Below are 22,075 nucleotides of genomic sequence, written 5' to 3' on the forward strand. Positions count from 1 at the left end.
TAATACATTATGTATAATATCAGTTAAAACAAGTGCTTCAACATAGTTAACATTGCTGGAGGTATGCACAAATATTGATAGATGTCTTGTAATGCACTATTGAGGAACCTGCGACCCAAGTTTTTCATTCAATGCAGAACTACACCATAGTTGTGTAGGCCTATATGATATGTCAATAAACCTTAGAAAATCTTGAAAGGGATGTGCAAAATAGTCATTATATACAGTCTTTAATTAACTATTAGTAGAGAATAACGAGTAATGAATATACTTTATAGGGATCCTATTAATATCTAATAATAAAACTAATGAAATTCAATAACATGCTTTAACCACTAGGTGTCCCTTTATATCAGCTGTGCACCTTTATGGTGTAAATACAGCCTATCTACCAATTGGATCAAATATAAAAGTCAGCCGAATTAGTGTTGATACTGCAAGGAGACGTATTGTGCAAAAAGAAATGTAAGATGTTGTTTAATGGCTGATATATTTATGATCCACGTCACGTTTTCAGTTCCTCATGTTTGTCTAGAAGTCTGCTCATCAGGGCTCTATAAATACAGAACTACGGCAGATATGTAATATTTAATGCAGCTGAACCGTGTATTACAATGCCGTTATGTGATGACTTCCAAAGAGAAAAGCAAGCACACTCGGAATAAAGTATTTTTTTTTTTTTTTTTTTTATGTTTTCGGTCTGTTTCCGGTATTTGTTAATGACGATGTGCTGTGAGATGTGAGACTGGAATTGCACAGGGGAAAATAACGTATCTTTAGATGCGGATTTTGTTAAACTAATACGTTTGCGCTGTGGACCAACACTATACATTGACGGGGAAGGGGGTAGCAATAAAGATAACACCATTAAACAGTTACACAACATAACAGAAATAATATCGATAGCAGCGTCCCTAGCAACCACCTTGGTAACAATGAAAACTTCCTGAAGTAATCTTCATAATAACTAGCAAACTAAAACATCATGTACATCCACTGCACACATAATCTGAAATAACAACTCATATTTCTCGCATCAAATTACATCAAAACGCATTTTAATGGCCAAACTAACTTTAAAATAGGCATTTTGGGGCGGTTTTGGCGCAGTGGTTAGAGCGTTGGTCATCAGATCAAGGGGCGTTGGTTCGAATCCCGCCTCGGCTGCCACTGCGTCAGGCTGTTGTGTCCTTGGGCAAGACACTTTACCCGCATTTAATCCTGTGGGTAATGTCCGCAGTAATGACTCTTACATGTGTAATATGTGTAATGTGTACTTGTAAAGCGCTTTGAGCACCTGTAAAAGCGCTCTAATAAAAAATGCATTATTATTATTATTATTATTTTCCACCGAGAATAAAACGAAGTTCGGCCATGTTTTTTTTTTCTGCAGGGAGAAATTTGAAGATCAAGTGACATAGACGCCAGCCATTGGAATGAATGGCGTAACCCTCGGAGCACACTTTCCAATCACAGAGCTTGAGGACTATCACGGGGTTTGTCAAACAGAGCACATGGTGTAGTCCTAAACGATCGCTGGGGATTCTGGGTAGTGTAGTGTCTTCTGCCATCCTTTACTCCGAAAAAATATTTGTTTCTCCGAATTGAAGGGGAAAAATATAAAAGCATTGCACACAATTTAAACCAATCAATGTTGTGTAATTAACAAGGATAATCTGGTGTTTTTTAGTCGATGAGTAGTGCAGATATCACTGTAAAATCAATCGACAGTAAGGGGAATACTTACTTCCGGGTGTACAATTCTCCGTTATCCAATGGGAATGGACACTCACATTGCCTTTAAGGGCAGCCGACACAAACGAATGTCGTGCTTCCATGAGCGTCATTACCAGTAGAAATACATTGCTTTTAAAATCGTGCTGTGCAACACGAAAAAAAGGGGGAAATCGTGTTGGTGAACACGAAATGCCATGAGACTGGGTTGAAATACCGTACCGTGGACTTGTTATCGCGATATTATCGTACCGTGAGTTTTTGGTATCGTTACATCCCTAACTAATACTACTAAACAAAATTGCAATTTGACATATTTTGCTGCATTTGCTGGCTAAACTGTCTTATATGCAAGGAATTGCTTGATTTATTTACGGTATGTTTTCTCAAACTCTCCTAAACCAGAAATGCAACAGGCCCTCCACAGTGATTAATCAGGAGCTAAAGGTGTACAGAGCTTCTTGTCTGCACATGCCTCACTCCTTTCTGTGTTTGCAGCATTAAAGAGGGAGTGCTTTAAGAGAAGAGAAAATATTATGTTGTGTGTTCAATACACACAATAAAACAGGGCCACTTTTGTGCTACCTCTGTTAAAGTAATTGTATTTTCTTCACCATTGTGAAGTGGATAAATCATTGTTTCAAACTACCTATAACGCATGTGACGCTGAGGCCTGTCAACATGACCTTGTGCTAAGCTAATATTACATTACATTAAGCTGAGGCTTTTATCCAAAGCGACTTACAATAAGTGCATTCGACCAACAAGATACAAACTTGAAGAAAACAGAATCATATAAGTACATCAGGTTTCATAGAGCTAAAACATTTCAAGTGCTACTCAACTGGCTTTAGATAAGCCAGTCCTTTATTAGTATATAAGTGCTTAGTTAGTAATTCTATCGCTCGAAGTGGAGTCGAAAAAATACAAAACATTAACACCTTTAAATGAACACAATCCTACTGCAATATTCAGGAGATTTTGAAAACACAGAAAATGGCCAGAGCCCTAAAGTTGGTATAAGTATTATGGTTTTCCCTTCCTTAGTACATTTGAATATCAGAACCTAAAGTTAATCTGTGGTGTAGTGGAACATTTCATTCAACAGTAACTCTCTCCCTGACTCCAGGTGAATCACATCCTGACACAGCAACACAACACCAGCAGGCTGGGTGACTCACAGGGAAGGGCTCCTTCCAACTGGCCCCCACGATGGAGGGTCTGACGATGGCCACGTTCAGGTCTCCGGCCTCCTGCTGCACCATGTATTCAGCCAAGGCTTTGGTGAAGGTGTAGGTGTTGGGACGCTCCCCGATGAGTTTGGGAGTCAGAGCAGACACCAGCTCATCATCCATCCAGCTGGACAAAGTGAACAATAAATAAAGTTATTGATTAAACCAAATACAGTTTTAATATGGAGCAATACAAATGTGTCTTTAATCGCCGGAAATAAATGAACAAATAATATGGTGATTGTACTGCCAAGCTTAAAGGTGGGGTATGTAATTTTGGAGAAAGCAGCTTGAGTGCGCTAGAATTTGAAAATACACAACCGTAAAAAATCTGCCTCTTCCTTCAGACTTCCTTACAGAGCCCCTCCTTCAACACACACGAACGCGCACATGACCAATGAGGGCACGAGATACGTTTGTGCACAGATGGAAGGCTGACAGGCAGGTAGGCCATCCAGTTATTTTAGCCGGGCCGGCTAACATGATTGGTCGTGCTTTTTACAGCGCTACGGCTTCCACAGATGACATTTTTTTATGGATTTATTGTCAAAGCACTTCAGATATTCATTGCTATCGGGATGTTAAGAGCATTCCATGGAATATAACAAAAAGTGTTTCTGAATTAAATTACACACCCCACCTTTAAGGCACTACGAGGAAGAGATAACAATTTATCTGGATTTCAGGCGCAATCTATACAAAACTCAAAACCTCAAATGTCTAACTCAGTAGAAGCCATTATCGTTGAACCATGAACACTAGTACAAAATGTGGTCCAAAAATGTCAGTGATAATTCAGGGGATTATCAAGGCCATTGCCAACTTGCATGCAATGACTAAATAATAATGATCACGCCACCAAATGCAGATTAAAACTAAAGTAACGAATCTGTTTTGAAAATGTAAGAAGTAAAAGTAAAAAGTCGTCAGAAAAATAAGTAGTGGAGTAAAGTACTGATACCAGAAAAATGTACTTAAAGGTGGGGTAGGTAAGTTTGAGAAACCGGCTCGAGATACACTTTTTGTTATATTCCATGGAATGCTCTTAACATCCCGATAGAAATGCATATCTGAAGTGCTTTGACAACAAATCCATTAAAAAATGTCATCTGTGGAAGCTGTGGCGCTGTAAAAAGCACGACCAATCATTTGAGCCGGCTAAAGTAACTGGATGGCCTACCTGCCTGTCAGCCTTCCATCTGTGCACAAACTTATCTCGTGCCCTCATTGGTCATGTGCGCGTTCGTGTGTGTTGGAGGAGGGGCTCTGTGAGGAAGTGGCAGATTTTCTCCGGTCGTGTATTTTCAAATTCTAGCGATCTCGAGCCGGTTTCTCAAACTTACATACCCCACCTTTAATCTAGAGCAAAGTGGCGGACAGATGCCGCTGAAAGATGTAGAGTCCATAAAGGTTAACGTTTTCTTCTTAAAGTTCTCACACACACACACACACACACACACACACACCACACACACACACACACACACACACACACACACACACACACACACACACACACACACACACACACACACACACACACACACACACACACACACACACACACACACACACACACACACACACACACACACACACACACACACACACACACACACAGTTGTGTGTTTTGGCCACACTTGGTATTTGTCTTACTTCAAAAACTCTTTTGTCTGTATAAGTGACGTTGTACTTGTCCTCACCTCTCCTGTAATCACTCAACCACTGATCCTTGGATCACAATGTCTAAAAGAGACATGTTATTGAACAGGTAACAGAGCAAACAGTGTGTGTTTACATTCAGTGTGTGCCAGTTTGCTAAGATGTCTCTTTAACTTCATCAACACGAGACGAAAGGTCTTTAATAAATCGTTTAATGGCATATCAGATATTTAACCACGGAGTTGGCAAATGTTTAATGAGCTGAATTAATGTTTAAAATGGATTACTAATTAAAACATTAAACTGCATGAATTTGGATGTGAAAACCTTTTCCACTCCACGCAAAGAAAGGCATCACATTCCAGTCTATGAGTAAGAGGTCTTACTTAAAACCACTCTGCATCAGACGGGAATACATCTCACTGCTAAAGGTCCATTTTGTTTAATTCATTCCACAGTAAAACTCAGTATGTTTGCACATATATATCCAGGCTACCTTTCTATACATACATCGCTCAGAAACCTCGTACTAATCTGCACTGCCTCTGTAGGCTTCTAATGCTTTACTAATGACTGACAGCCTGAACAACATTAGTGCTACTAAAGCAGCCTTTACTCTCCGGCCCTGCTAAGCTGGCATGATCAGTGTATCAGCGACACTAATCTTTATGGTACATTCTTACTGGCTTTTTATGCATCCAAAGAGGAAATGTAGAGTCCCTTTGAAAAACCATAAACCCAATCTACTGTGAACTGATGACACAATAGAGCACGAACACATCTGTGTGGAGAAACAAGCATCACCACAGCTGATCAGACCAACTTACTCCAGAGAATCGATGAGTCTGCGGTAGTCTACGGGGGGGGTGTACACGACCTCCTCAATGAGCTCTCGGTCACAGTTGGCGTAGGCGGTGGAGACATGAAGGAAGACCTCCAGATGCTTCATCCTGTGGGCCAGGGCCAGCATCTTCTGAGTGGCCAGCACATTCAGCTGCATTGCATCTCTGAGGGGGGGGGGGGAGACGGTTACGTTTAATCTAACTGACCCAACAGTACGTCTGGGGGGTTAAAGACAAACATTTTGGAGTCTGTTCAATCTCATTTCTCTAGCTAGGATGTTGTTAGCCTAGCTTAGCATCAACAAGTGAAACATCTACCAGAAGCTCTCTAGTGTACTAGCTACCACATTATATCTAATTTGTCATACAACAATTAAAACAGCTATAATGTCAAAGTCACATTGTGGATCCATTTCATGAACAATAGTCAGAGAGTCCCAAAGTCTTGTCGCAGTGAGATTGCCAGCTTTGTTCATGCCTTTACAGAGATCAGACCAACACTGAGTGAATGAGCGCTGTAGCTGCAGACGCTGCACAAAGGGACTGTTGCTTGTTACGCAATAGTTCCAGCATTTACTCTAACCCCACGCTCTCTTAATGTGTGTACAGTTTAAACAAACGAGATACAACATGTAAACTGGTGAGCTTCAGATGTGTTGGTGGGCACATTTTTCCTCTTTGGAAAGAGCTGGAGCTGCTTCCCCATGCTTTAAGTCTCCAAGCTAAGCTAGGCTAATCACATCCTGACTCCATGCTTCAAATGGACCTTTATTAAGGGGATATTCAGGTTTTATTTCTAGTGTTGGTATAAAATGACACACATAGGCCTGAAATACACACACATGCACAAACCTACAATTGATATACAGATGAAGAGTTGGTAGAGCGAAGAGGCTGTCAGTCCACACTATTTTTGGTCCGATAGGGACTCGAACCAGGGACCCTTCGGTTCCCAAGCCAAGTCCCTACAGACTGAGCTTCAGCCGCACTAATGCACACACGAATGCACACCTCCTTCACCTTCACCAACATACTTATTTGCCCAAATGTTGAATTATTTCTTTAAATACCATTATCAGTACAATTATTTTTCGCCAGACTGCCTGTTACGTGCCGTAGTGTTTGTGTGGTCGTGTGTGTGTTTTCCTCTCTCTCCCTCTGATTGTCCCCAGGTGCAGCCTCTCCCCGGGTGCTCCTAATTGACAATCAGGGCTTCCATATAGGACCGGAGGAGGACGGCAGTGAGAGGCTTTTTCTCTCCTTCTCATCTGGCTGCATGTGTGCAGCATGTCTCTGTATGAGACCCAGCATAGTTGTGTGTTGTTTATTGCAAGTTTGTTTTGGTAATTTGGCTGGTGAGCCGCCTTACTTATTCACTAATTAAAACCTCACTTAAACTTCTTCAGCATTCAGTTTCCTCTCCTTTTTCTCTCGTCCGGCTATCTTGTGTGTCGCTACTTCCCTTGGTACCCCTAGATCTACAAGGGAACGTAACACTGACATAAGATACACAGATAGCATCAAATGTGACTAAAACTCAAACCCAAAAACTCAAACCCAAAAAACTCCTTCCAAAGTAATTTAGTTGCTTTCCAAACACAATCCGACATGTCTCAAAGGTTAACATTGTGAGTGTTTGGTTCACAGTAATAAAGAACATTTCTGTGTAATTCTAACTTAAGAGAGAACGATCTCTTGAAACCATGTTGTTTTCTCACTGCTAAGTCAAGCAAACACTCATCAGTTCTTCATTTGACTGCGAAAACACAACAGATAATGAACTATGAACAACTGTACCAAATGTATAAGTGGAGAAAGAAACACATTGATAAAGACCTGCTTAACCATCTGGGAGAAATAGCCATATCCAAAGATATGTATTGAAAGATAGGTACAGGAAAGTGAGCAACATGAACAGGGCTCACTTGAGCGGCTCGTTGAAGCGGATGGTGGCGGCGCAGTGGAACACGATGTTGACGCGGTCGGCCAGGACACTCTGGTCCTCTTCGCTCAGGTCCAGCCCGGGCCGGATCAGGTCGCTGCTCACGGCTGTGATCTTCTCTGAGAAGCCTGGCTGCTCGTCCTGCAGTCTTTCAAACAACTGAATGGGGAAATGATGAAATCAAAAACACTGCTTATAACTGTACAGCTATAAATTGTAAAGTATAAATTTGCATTTAAATAATGTGGCATTTGTGGTATTCAGCAGTTATTTAGAGTGCAGTGCAACGTTTTCAAAGTTCAATTTGTCTGCCAACTATTTGTAGTCTCAGTGTTGAACAGCTGATGGCAGAATGCACTACTGTTCACTAAACTGATCTCAGATCTTTACGTATATTTCTCCTGTTCTCTAGAAACTGACAATGTTAGCAAACCTACAGCACACTGTAACCAATGTGAATAAACCAACATACATTTCCTCACATATTATTCAACATTCATTTAAATGTCCTCTGTTGTGCTTGATATTTTTCAGTAAGGCTAGAATGGAAAAAGGAAAACTTAGATTTTGGGGAAAGGTTTATGCAGGACACCCAAACTGTGAAACACGGGGCATTTCTCATCTTAAGCACATGCTTCTACACACAGGAACACTGATTGAATGGAAGTAACAGTGCAGCACAACACTGAGGGTCAGTGTGGTTGTAGATCAAATGCTGAAGATCATTTCCTTCCACCACAGGCAACCACACATCTGCTGAGGGGAGTGGTACGTTTCAAGTGGCGTCTGAACAATGTTGCAGATGCTACTTCAAGGCCCCCCCCCCTCCCCCTCTCACCACTCACCTTGCAGTTGATCATGTCAGCGATGCGGGCCTGGGGGCTCTGACCAGCTTTGGACCGGACCAACACAAACACACTTTTGACTTCAGGGCAGGACCGCAGCAGCTTCTCCAGCAGAACCTGAACCAAGAAGTGAGAACTCCATCAGGAACTCTTAGCTCCTCCTTCAGAATCACCTTTATTGCCAGGAATTTGCTTTAGTGTATGATGGTGCAAATATTTAAAACCTCTAAGCCAGATTTCAATTGCATTAACATTGTGTAAAATAACGTTTCCGCAATAACTTAGTACCCTCAGTGCCTCAGAAAAGGTCACACTGAATATTTAACCGGAATTTCTCTCATTCTTTTGTGACACTGAAATATTCCGGGACACACTGCCCAGCATACATTTTTTTCCTGAAGGACACCCTGACACAATGGCTGCTGTGTTTGCTGTGTTTGAGTTGGGCAGTAAAAGGACATTTGAATGATATGCAACATGTATCAGTTAGCAACAAGAAGATAACTGATGTTAACTGTACATGTCTTCACACAGCTTCCTCTCATCTCCCTCAGCAGGTCATGTTGTTGGCTTTGGTCCTTTCTGATTGGCTACTGTACCTTGCCCATGAAGCCTGTTGCTCCAGATATCAGCACCGTCTTCCCTGCAAAGTATTCTGGGATGTTCACCATGATGTCTGTTGGTCTGTTCAGTGAGCCCCTCACACCACAGCACCTGCAGACAGGACAGAAACAAAGAGAGGATACAAAGTGAGCAACGTGCAGCATGAGGAGGTGGATCTAAAATGAACTTCAGTGACATTACCAATGTAAGAGGATGTTCCCATAGGAGCTCAGAAGGGACTTAAGTGAGTGATCACTCTGTCAGTGATGTGAATATTGGTACGATTTGCATCTGTTTTTTTTAACCCACAACCAAAAATGTTTTGATAATGTTTGTATTTCTTTTTTAACATGATTTCATAAAAAGGTTTGAGAAAAAGTTGCAGTTTATACTGCCTATACTGTTCATAATGTAAATACTGTCAGATGTATATATATTTATATTATTCTAAACATCACTCTGCACGTTGTTATTTTTCACTTCTAGTTAGAACTGAATTTCGGTGTCCTACTCTGTGCAAAGACAATCAAGTTGAATCTAATCTGACCGTTTGCTTTAAAAAAAAGGGAAACATTTATTTTCTGTTGATGAACTAACCATTATTCTAAATATCTGTAGTCCCTGAGTCAGGCATGCATTTCAGCAGATCACGTGATGTGTTACTGTTTGCACTAGCAGCTCTGTATCGGCCTTATCAGTTCAAGGATACGGGTTTATAAGTACGACACTTTGAGCTGATAACAGGCCATACATGAGATAACTCATCAGATCATTCCCTGAAGGACTTTCTTTGATCGTATGATCATTTTCAAAATGACAACATTACTAAGACATATTTGCGACGGTTTGAAATACAACACACATGTCTAGATTATGTGAGCATGTGCAGATGTCTTCTTCACTTTGCGTTGGAAATAATGATCAGGAAACTCTTGCCCCATTTCTCTGCACGACAGGAATATGGAATGTGGTCAGATAGGGTCGAATTACAGTTGACATGATTTAAAGAGACCTCTGTGCAATCCAACTAATGTCGTCATTCTGATACCAACCGGTTCATATTTAGCCATCTGGGATTATGTAGGTTATGTGAATAAAACAATGATGGGCTGAATGAAAAGCTAAAACAGGTTTGGCATTTCTTTTGAAACCATGAGGATAAAAGAGCAGCATGCTGCCTGCAGACTGTACAGCATACTGACTGCAGACTGTACAGCATACTGACTGCAGACTGTACAGCATACTGACTGCAGACTGTGCAGCATACTGACTGCAGACTGTTCAGCATACTGCCTGCAGACTGTACAGCATACTGACTGCAGACTGTTCAGCATACTGACTGCAGACTGTACAGCATACTGACTGCAGACTGTACAGCATACTGACTGCAGACTGTACAGCATACTGACTGCAGACTGTACAGCATACTGACTGCAGACTGTACAGCATACTGACTGCAGACTGTGCAGCATACTGACTGCAGACTGACCTGACTGCAGACTGTGCAGCATACTGACTGCAGACTGTGCAGCATACTGACTGCAGACTGTACAGCATACTGACTGCTATGAAGGGCCGTGTAGGCCAAAATTCAAACTCACCTCGCACACACACTACTGAAAACATCTCGCCTTGCACACACACTACTGAAATACTCTCACATTCACTACTGAACACCTCACACACACACTACTGAAAACATCTGGCCTTGCACACATACTACTGAAATCCTCACACACACACACACTACTGAACAACTCACACACACGCTACTGAAAATTAACGTCATACACACACTATTGAAATCCTCTCACATTCATTACTGAACACCTCACACACACACTACTGAAAATTAACCTCACACACACACTCCTGAAAAACATTTTACTGAAAGGTTCTCAGTAGGGAATGTGCATGTGTTTCACCTATGTGTGTGTGAGGGGATTCTTGCTGTAACGGAAGTCATTCTAATGTAACGGAAGTCATTCTAATGTAACGGAAGTCATCTGCTAGTGGTCTCTTTGCTAGCCCCGTTAGCTTCATTAGCTCCAGGGTGCTACTCGGACGTGCTTGTTGTGTTGATGCCTGGTGGAGTATTCTTCATTGAAATATCGCACTTATCTTATGGCTCTGCGGTTCAAACAGACCGTCTATGAATGCAGTTTATTCGGTAAGTGAAATTCAAGCACTTTATTTCTTACTTGTCTTTTTATTCAGCTAACAAGCGAGACGAAGCTACATCTGTGCTAACGATGCTATCCGTAGCATACAAGTTAAAACATTAAGAAGAATTATACTGTAAAACATAAGGCTTCTCGGTGAGGTTGGTAAAATAAGGTCATGCTTGTACATTAGTTAGTTTGCTAGTTAGGTAACTGTATGCATTGTTATTGTTCATTTAAAATAGCTATGCTCGACGATGCAGACAGCTAGCGTCACATTAGTGTTGAAGAGCAGAGTATGAGATTAACCTCACTATAAAATCTGTGTATCTGAAAAATATGAATCTCACATTTCCAGTTGGTTCCAGAAATAACGTTGACGTAGATATTGCAATATGGTTTGTTGAGCTGGAGTTGATTATTGAAGCTTACTGGTTAACGTTCATCATATTAAACGAACGAACCCAAACGTTGTTGTTTTTATTAATATTATTACCAATACTTACTTAGCATTTTATTATCATAACACTGGAGAAACCGACTTATTGTGGCAGCAGAACGTGAACATGTAACTTAATGCCTGCATTTGAGGACGAAAAATAGCTCAGTCAATGCTTTAGGGACAAGGAAATGATTTGTTTAAATATTAGATATGACGTTATGTGTGCTTCTGTGACAATGAAGCTTATTCATTGCATTACATTTGTTGAAGATGTTTGTCTTTTACCCTTACGTGTGTGTGGGCTTTGATATCCAGCACTTTTTTTTAAGGATAACAAAAAGATTATCACATGACATTTGCATGTAAAAACAAGTCTGTGACCAACACATTGTTACTTTACATATACATCTGTTTGTTTAAAGTTTCCAGGTGATGCAGACAGACCAGAGGATGCTGACCACGAGAGACAGACCTATTCCTAACATCAGTGAACTTCAGCATGGACTCAAAGGTACAAAGACCCCTTTCATACTGTACAAAGAATCGAGAAACGTTCTGGTTTAAATAGATAAAGTAACAACTATAATCAGCTTTCACATTTCAATGTATTTAAGGCAATTATTATTTTACATTGTGAGAATTGCTACCATTTGTCTCTACATATTGTCTGTAAAAGACGTGGTAAAAGTGGTTCTTGCAGTGAGACAACCGAGCAGTTGAATATTATTTAATAAGATATTTTAATGTTGATTAACTGCAGACTGTTCATTCATAATCTGATTATCTTTGTAGTACAAAGTGATGAATTAAAAAAACACATTAAAATTAAAAAAATACATTATTTCTACAGCCGCTAAATAAACAAACCTTTCATAAATAACACACTTGCTCTGCAATAATGTCATATGTTTGTCATTTCTGTTAGGAAATGACATACCTGAAGGACACAACTGCCTCACCGTTTTCTCAGAGGGGCAAGAAGAAAATGAAAAGCTGATTTCAGATTAAAGACCAATACAGGACATTCACTAAGAAACTACACTTTTATTGTGAACACAAAGTCAAACAGGACCATCATTTGTTTGTGACAGCTGAGCCCAGTATGTGCTCACAGATGCAGTTAGGTGGTTTCTTCATCAGGCCTGGGCCTCCTCCCAGAGAAAGACCTCTCCACCTCAGTCCTCTCCAGCCAAACCCACAGACAGGACATCCGTCATGCTGAGGTTTCTCTCAAAGTCTCTGCACGCTGTCTCAATTGATCCACACTGTGAATATGAGGGGGAAATGTGTGTCATAAATGCTTTAGACAATAAGAAATATGAAGTTAACTGTAAGGAATGGCTCATTCTTTTTTAAATAGACAAAACTATTACTGTATTTCAATATCTCATGTCTGAAAGTTTAATTTAAAAGAAGAAGAGGCCCCAAAAATAAAGATTGGTATATCAATAAATGTAGTTGATTTTGTCTTTTTAATTGTTTAAAGTAGATAGAACTGGTACTTAAGAGTTTGAATACAGTCTGGTTGCGGAGGAGGCACACAGGTAAGAGCATATAGCTACCATCACATGTAACCAAGCTTGACTTGAATTTATTAAAATTAAGTAACAGCAACAAATCAATAACAAATCATGCAAAAATGTGAATCTTTGCTGGGTCCACTGTTGAATTTACCACATATTGTATGTTTTAGAAACCTTAAGGCATTTATAGATTTGTATGCAAGTAACATCCCAAAACTCAATACCTTAGATTATTATTGAAAGTTTTGCTGACTCACTTTGGGGTCCTTTTTATTTTAGAATCGTTTTTCATGAGACAGTCAATTTAAATATTTGTACTATGCCATATTCACATTCATTTGTAACACACACGTAAGGGTAAAAGACAAACAACTTCAACAAATGTAATGCAATGAATAAGCTTCATTGTCACAGAAGCACACATAACGTCATATCTAATATTTAAACAAATCATTTCCTTGTCCCTAAAGCATTGACTGAGCTATTTTTCGTCCTCAAATGCAGGCATTAAGTTACATGTTCACGTTCTGCTGCCACAATAAATCGGTTTCTCCAGTGTTATGATAATAAAATGCTAAGTAAGTATTGGTAATAATATTATTTAAAAACAACAACGTTTGGGTTCGTTCGTTTAATATGATGAACGTTAACCAGTAAGCTTCAACAATCAACTCCAGCTCAACAAACCATATTGCAATATCTACGTCAACGTTATTTCTGGAACCAACTGGAAATGTGAGATTCATATTTTTCAGATACACAGATCTTATAGTGAGGTTAATCTCATACTCTGCTCTTCAACACTAATGTGACGCTAGCTGTCTGCATCGTCGAGCATAGCTATTTTAAATTAACAATAACAATGCATACAGTTACCTAACTAGCAAACTAACTAAAGCATGACCTTATTTTACCAACCTCACCGAGAAGCCTTATGTTTTACAGTATAATTCTTCTTAATGTTTTAACTTGTAGCCTATGCTATGGATAGCATCGTTAGCACAGATGTAGCTTCGTCTCGCTTGTTAGCTGAATAAAAAGACAAGTAAGAAATAAAGTGCTTGAATTTCACTTACCGAATAAACTGCATTCATAGACGGTCTGTTTGAACCGCAGAGCCATAAGATAAGTGCGATATTTCAATGAAGAATACTCCACCAGGCATCAACACAAAAAACACGTCCGAGTAGCAGCCTGGAGCTAATGAAGCTAACGGGGCTAGCAAAGAGACCACCAGCAGATGACTTCCGTTACATTAGAATGACTTCCGTTACAGCAAGAATGACTTCCGTTACAGCAAGAATCCCCTCACACACACATAGGTGAAACACATGCACATTCCCTACTGAGAACCTTTCAGTAAAATGTTTTTCAGGAGTGTGTGTGTGAGGTTAATTTTCAGTATTGTGTATGTGAGGTGTTCAGTAGTGAATGTGAGAGGATTTCAGTAGTGTGTACGTGTGAGGCTTAATTTTCAGTAGTGTGTGTGTGAGGTGTTCAGTAGTGAATGTGAGAGGATTTCAGTAGTGTGTGTGCAAGGCCAGATGTTTTGAGTAGTGTGTGCGTGAGGTGTTCAGTAGTGTGTGTGCAAGGCCAGATGTTTTCAGTAGTGTGTGTGTGAGGTGTTCAGTAGTGAATGTGAGAGGATTTGAGTAGTGTGTGTGCAAGGCCAGATGTTTTCAGTAGTGTGTGTGTGAGGTGTTCAGTAGTGAATGTGAGAGGATTTCAGTAGTGTGTGTGCAAGGCCAGATGTTTTCAGTAGTGTGTGTGTGAGGTGAGTTTGAATTTTGGCCTACACGGCCCCTCATAGACTGCAGACTGTACAGCATACTGACTGCAGACTGTACAGCATACTGACTGCATACTGACTGCAGACTGTTCAGCATACTGACTGCAGACTGTACAGCATACTGACTGCAGACTGTACAGCATACTGACTGCATACTGACTGCAGACTGTTCAGCATACTGACTGCAGACTGTACAGCATACTGACTGCAGACTGTACAGCATACTGACTGCAGACTGTACAGCATACTGACTGCAGACTGTACAGCATACTGACTGCAGACTGTGCAGCATACTGACTGCAGACTGTTCAGCATACTGACTGCAGACTGTGCAGCATACTGACTGCAGACTGTACAGCATACTGACTGCAGACTGTACAGCATACTGACTGCAGACTGTACAGCATACTGACTGCAGACTGTACAGCATACTGACTGCAGACTGTACAGCATACTGACTGCAGACTGTACAGCATACTGACTGCAGACTGTACAGCATACTGACTGCAGACTGTGCAGCATACTGACTGCAGACTGTACAGCATACTGACTGCAGACTGTGCAGCATACTGACTGCAGACTGTACAGCATACTGACTGCAGACTGTTCAGCATACTGACTGCAGACTGTACAGCATACTGACTGCAGACTGTACAGCATACTGACTGCAGACTGTACAGCATACTGACTGCAGACTGTGCAGCATACTGACTGCAGACTGTACAGCATACTGACTGCAGACTGTACAGCATACTGACTGCAGACTGTTCAGCATACTGACTGCAGACTGTACAGCATACTGACTGCAGACTGTTCAGCATACTGACTGCAGACTGTACAGCATACTGACTGCAGACTGTGCAGCATACTGACTGCAGACTGTACAGCATACTGACTGCAGACTGTACAGCATACTGACTGCAGACTGTACAGCATACTGACTGCAGACTGTGCAGCATACTGACTGCAGACTGTACAGCATACTGACTGCAGACTGTTCAGCATACTGACTGCAGACTGTACAGCATACTGACTGCATACTGACTGCAGACTGTTCAGCATACTGACTGCAGACTGTTCAGCATACTGACTGCAGACTGTACAGCATACTGACTGCAGACTGACTGCAGACTGTTCAGCATACTGACTGCAGACTGTTCAGCATACTGACTGCAGACTGTACAGCATACTGACTGCAGACTGTACAGCATACTGACTGCAGACTGTTCAGCATACTGACTGCAGACTGTACAGCATACTGACTGCATACTGTACAGCATACTGACTGCAGACTGTTCAGCATACTGACTGCAGACTGTTCAGCATACTGACTGCAGACTGTACAGCATACTGACTGCAGACTGTACAGCATACTGACTGCAGACTGTACAGCATACTGACTGCAGACTGTACAGCATACTGACTGCAGACTGTACAGCATACTGACTGCAGACTGTTCAGCATACTGACTGCAGACTGTACAGCATACTGACTGCAGACTGTTCAGCATACTGACTGCAGACTGTACAGCATACTGACTGCAGAATGTGCAGCATACTGACTGCAGACTGTACAGCATACTGACTGCAGACTGTGCAGCATACTGACTGCAGACTGTACAGCATACTGACTGCAGACTGTACAGCATACTGACTGCAGACTGTACAGCATACTGACTGCAGACTGTACAGCATACTGACTGCAGACTGTACAGCATACTGACTGCAGACTGTTCAGCATACTGACTGCAGACTGTACAGCATACTGACTGCAGACTGTACAGCATACTGACTGCAGACTGTACAGCATACTGACTGCAGACTGTACAGCATACTGACTGCAGACTGTACAGCATACTGACTGCATACTGACTGCAGACTGTTCAGCATACTGACTGCAGACTGTGCAGCATACTGACTGCAGACTGTGCAGCATACTGACTGCAGACTGTGCAGCATACTGACTGCAGACTGTGCAGCATACTGACTGCAGACTGTGCAGCATACTGACTGCAGACTGTGCAGCATACTGACTGCAGACTGTGCAGCATACTGACTGCATACTGACTGCAGACTGTACAGCATACTGACTGCAGACTGTGCAGCATACTGACTGCAGACTGTGCAGCATACTGACTGCATACTGACTGCAGACTGTGCAGCATACTGACTGCAGACTGTGCAGCATACTGACTGCAGACTGTACAGCATACTGACTGCAGACTGTGCAGCATACTGACTGCAGACTGTGCAGCATACTGACTGCAGACTGTACAGCATACTGACTGCAGACTGTGCAGCATACTGACTGCAGACTGTGCAGCATACTGACTGCAGACTGTGCAGCATACTGACTGCAGACTGTGCAGCATACTGACTGCATACTGACTGCAGACTGTTCAGCATACTGACTGCATACTGACTGCAGACTGTTCAGCATACTGACTGCATACTGACTGCAGACTGTGCAGCATACTGACTGCAGACTGTTCAGCATACTGACTGCAGACTGTACAGCATACTGACTGCAGAATGTGCAGCATACTGACTGCAGACTGTTCAGCATACTGACTGCAGACTGTACAGCACTACCTAAAGTTAAATGAATAATCTTCTGTTATTCTTTGCCCGAGCAGTGGCAGAAACAAAGCTCATGCACATCACAGTTAAACCTGTTATTCAGCTCTCACACCGACATACTGCATGTGTAAAGCTCCTCAGCACACACTCCAGGTTCAGTCAGTGGGTGTTTCTCAATGTCGAGTACGCTTGCTTGGTAGCACATGTCTTCCGAGTCACTTGCTTCAGAAGCGAGGCAAGAATACTTCCTGGCATTCGGAAAACGAAGAGTGGAACAGGCTAGCAGGTGTGCGTCATATGAGAGGCCCCGCCTTACATTTTCCGCCACAGATTTGGGGAAATTGGTACGTGCGCAAAGCATTGTGGGGATTGTAAGACCGCGGAGTCTACACATGTGCAGCCTCGAAATTTCTCGCTATGAAGTACGCCGGGCTCGGTAGAATTCCAAGTATGCTGGACATTGGAACAGTCCTTCTGCGGCACTCGATGACGTAGCATGCTTGAAATAGTGGCTCTGGACCAGCTTTACTCGAGATTGACCAAGCCAGTGGCTAAGGAGATATGTCTGAGAAAGGAACAATAATAATTCATAATTAAGCCCTGTGTTTTGTTATGAAGCTGGCATTCAGGAAGATGGATGATCTTGTTTACAGTAACAGATTGATCCATTTGATCAACAAAGTAACCTTTAGTTAACTAAACCAGATTCCTACTGACGGGTAGTTTGACTTCTTCCAGTGTGATGTTATTAAAGTAGCTTCCCCAACACTGTATGATAAACATGTCCTTTTCTGAATATAATAACTTTATATGTTTATGTTACATTTGAATTACAAACTGTACATGGTGGATAGGGGTGTAACGGTACACGTACCCGTACCGAAATTATTCGGTACGGGCCCTTCGGTTCGGTACACGTGTATACCGAAGTGTACCGAACGAATATAACGTTAAACGTAAAAAATTGAGAACGTGAACAACTTCTTGGAAGTAATCTCAGGTGCTGCGTCGCAGCATTCAGAGTAATTTGCTCACATTGTGTTCAACGCGTCATAGAGCGAGCAAGTCATTTCATTGGACGAGAGGCATACTATGTCAGAGGGATGCGTTCAAATGTAGTCAGTAATTTGAGGAACTATCGAAATGGCGAACGCAGATAAAGTTGAGCTCGAAAATCCTCCAGCATCATTGAAGTCTCCGGTTTAGGAACATTTTGGTTTCGCAGTTACGTACAAGGATGACGGACAAAGACAGGTGGAACGAACCAAAGCTGTTTGTCGGCATTGTTCAACTAACATTGGTTACGCGGCTGGCAATACATCAGACTTGCACACTCATTTGAAAAGGCATCACCCGAACGTGAATATCACCGGTACCAAAAGACTGAAGTGCAAACCCAACTCCCGCTAGCATTTAAGCCTCCACCACTCGCAAAAAGTTCAGACCAAGCCAAAGCTATTACAAACGCCAAATATCCTTATGTTGCCATGTTAGTAAAGCGCTACCTGGCTGTATCTGCTACCTCTGTCCCTAGAGAGAGGGTGTTCTCCACAGCAGGAGACATTGTTAGTGCCAGCAGATCTGCCCTTTCGGCTAGCAATGTGGACAAGTACATCTTTCTTTAAAAAAACATGAAAATACAATGACAAGCAAGTCATAATGTCAAACTGGCTGCTTAGGTGCTAGTACAGTACAGTTCAAATACAGATTATTTCAGTTAATTAAAAAGCTGCACCTTAATGTTTATTTTATTATATTTTGTATTTATTTGAGTGAATATTCATAGTTTAATAATAATTAAAAACCCAAAACTAATAGTTTATGTTTTGTGAGTACTAGTACAGTAAAGTTCAAATACAGATTATTTCAGTTCATCGAAATGCTGCACCTTAATGTTCATTTTATTATATTTTGTATTTATTTGAGTGAATACATTAGTCACAGTTTAATAATAATTAAAAAAAAATATGTTATGTTGTGGTGATTTTTTCTGCTGTACCGAAAACGTACCGAACCGAACCGTGACCTAAAAACCGAGGTACGTACCGAACCGAAATGTTTGTGAACCGTTACACCCCTAATGGTGGAACAGTTGAATGACAACCAGGCTACATGACGCAACATTTTCACATGATTACATTCAAAACCGTACCCTGTGCTCCATGGGGGCTCCTGGTACATTTCTCCATATGTTCTGGGAATGCCCGCCTGTTGCTCGCTTTTGAAACGGGGTCTCCTATAAATTGTCCGACATATTTTCTTTGACTGTACCTGTATCTGTGTGCGTTTTCTTTTAAATGACTTATCTCAGCTGCCGGCTACTGGGTACCAGAAAAGACCTCCCTATGCTGGCCTTACGGCTGCCAAGAAATTGGTTGCTATGAGGTGGAAACAACCCGACAAGCTCTCAGTGACCTGCTGGTTACTGACGTTTCTTGACGTAGTCTACATGGAACTGTCCACTGCACGCGTGATTGGAGTTAAGGAGTCCAATATCGGTTTATGGGTGTCGACAGCTAAAAAATTGAAGGAGCGGATCCAGCTATCTTCACTGATATAGTTGTTTGCAGTCATTGGTCGTGAGAGGTCCTGGGATTGGGGGTGGGAGGGTTTTTTTCCCCTTAGTTTTGTCCTCTTGTCAGATTGTTGTTATTGTTTCTTTTTTCTGTATTTTGTGTTATTTGTGTTGTGATTGTACATTGCATTTTACTAAATTTGTGTGAATAAAAACATTTGATAAAAAAAATAAAATGATTACATTCAAAACCGTTTCCAATCTGTATAAATAATAAAGAAGAACTTTAACCTTCCTTTATCAAAACTGCTTTTAATATTTAGCATGTTTTTACATAGGATACATCACATAAAGTGATATATTTCAATCAAGCTTAGCTAGCCGGCTGAGAGCACACCAATATTAAACAGTAGTGTAGAATGAGATTGATTAGCAAGAATCCATTGCAAAACCTAGATTAGAGTGGTGCAAGAATGAGTCCATAACCCAGAAATGAGTCAGCTTGAACATGTTTTTTGTTAGAAGCCTGACATAAGGTCTGTGTTTAAGTAGACTAAAGGCTGAAGAGATTTTAACATTTGGTCCTACGACATAAAATACACCAGAAAATTCCCCACTCAAATGTCTGAAGCCTTGATGTGTCAGAAACAGCAGGTGAATCATGGAACTTCACTACAATTGACTTCATTTCTGGTATTGTGACTTTCGCTGCACAGTGCACTGTGAGTGGACACCTGCTCAGACTGCTGCGGAGGAACAGTCTGCTGCATATTATCTGAGCCAAGGGGCCGCCCAGCTGTACACCATCACACCCCCACCCAGGCTGTACACCATCACACGCCCACCCAGGCTGTACACCATCACACCCCCACCCAGGCTGTACACCATCACTCCCCCACCCAGGCTGTACACCATCACACCCCCACCCAGGCTGTACACCATCACTCCCCCACCCAGGCTGTACACCATCACACGCCCACCCAGGCTGTACACCATCACACGCCCACCCAGGCTGTACACCATCACACCCCCACCCAGGCTGTACACCATCACACCCCCACCCAGGCTGTACACCATCACACGCCCACCCAGGCTGTACACCATCACACCCCCACCCAGGCTGTACACCATCACACGCCCCACCCAGGCTGTACACCATCACACCCCCACCCAGGCTGTACACCATCACACGCCCACCCAGGCTGTACACCATCACACCCCCACCCAGGCTGTACACCATCACACGCCCACCCAGGCTGTACACCATCACACGCCCACCCAGGCTGTACACCATCACTCCCCCACCCAGGCTGTACACCATCACACGCCCACCCAGGCTGTACACCATCACACCCCCACCCAGGCTGTACACCATCACACCCCCACCCAGGCTGTACACCATCACACGCCCACCCAGGCTGTACACCATCACACCCCCACCCAGGCTGTACACCATCACACGCCCACCCAGGCTGTACACCATCACTCCCCCACCCAGGCTGTACACCATCACTCCCCCACCCAGGCTGTACACCATCACACGCCCACCCAGGCTGTACACCATCACTCCCCCACCCAGGCTGTACACCATCACACCCCCACCCAGGCTGTACACCATCACACCCCCACCCAGGCTGTACACCATCACTCCCCCACCCAGGCTGTACACCATCACACCCCCACCCAGGCTGTACACCATCACACCCCCACCCAGGCTGTACACCATCACACCCCCACCCAGGCTGTACACCATCACACCCCCCACCCAGGCTGTACACCATCACACCCCCACCCAGGCTGTACACCATCACTCCCCCACCCAGGCTGTACACCATCACTCCCCCACCCAGGCTGTACACCATCACTCCCCCACCCAGGCTGTACACCATCACACGCCTACCCAGGCTGTACACCATCACACCCCCACCCAGGCTGTACACCATCACTCCCCCACCCAGGCTGTACACCATCACTCCCCCACCCAGGCTGTACACCATCGCTATCTATCACCATCGCTACATCGCTGCATGACTGCAGGCAGCTTTGAATGCACTCACAAGGTGGGGGAAATAATAAGTCACAGATAAATCTAGCCCAATGAGGGAAGCTTTTGGACAATATGTCTGCAGACCCTTAATAGTCCTGTTGTAATGGTGAATTAAAGGCTTTTTGTGTGCAATTATCTGGTCATTTATCTAATTGTAT

The 22,075-nt window shown here is 42.6% G+C and overlaps 1 protein-coding gene across 3 annotated transcripts in view; it reads right to left on the reverse strand.

The window, feature by feature from the left end:
* The window catches only part of far1 (fatty acyl CoA reductase 1), a 48,925-nt gene that overhangs the window by 16,963 nt on the left and 9,887 nt on the right, over positions 1-22,075 (reverse strand). For 2 of the 3 annotated variants that reach the window (XM_034227073.1, XM_034227072.1), the window contains exons 2-6: positions 8,857-8,971; positions 8,258-8,374; positions 7,396-7,571; positions 5,456-5,635; positions 2,916-3,093 (exon numbers count right to left, since the gene is read on the reverse strand). In XM_034227073.1, the coding sequence (XP_034082964.1) occupies positions 2,916-3,093; positions 5,456-5,635; positions 7,396-7,571; positions 8,258-8,374; positions 8,857-8,971 (766 nt within the window). Of the gene's footprint in view, positions 1-2,915; positions 3,094-5,455; positions 5,636-7,395; positions 7,572-8,257; positions 8,375-8,856; positions 8,972-12,576; positions 12,627-22,075 lie in introns of those variants that run through there. The other variant, XM_034227074.1, reaches the window with a different exon arrangement.

This window comes from Gymnodraco acuticeps, unplaced genomic scaffold, assembly GCF_902827175.1.
Source record: "Gymnodraco acuticeps unplaced genomic scaffold, fGymAcu1.1, whole genome shotgun sequence".
In the NCBI taxonomy this organism is placed as follows: domain Eukaryota; kingdom Metazoa; phylum Chordata; class Actinopteri; order Perciformes; family Bathydraconidae; genus Gymnodraco; species Gymnodraco acuticeps.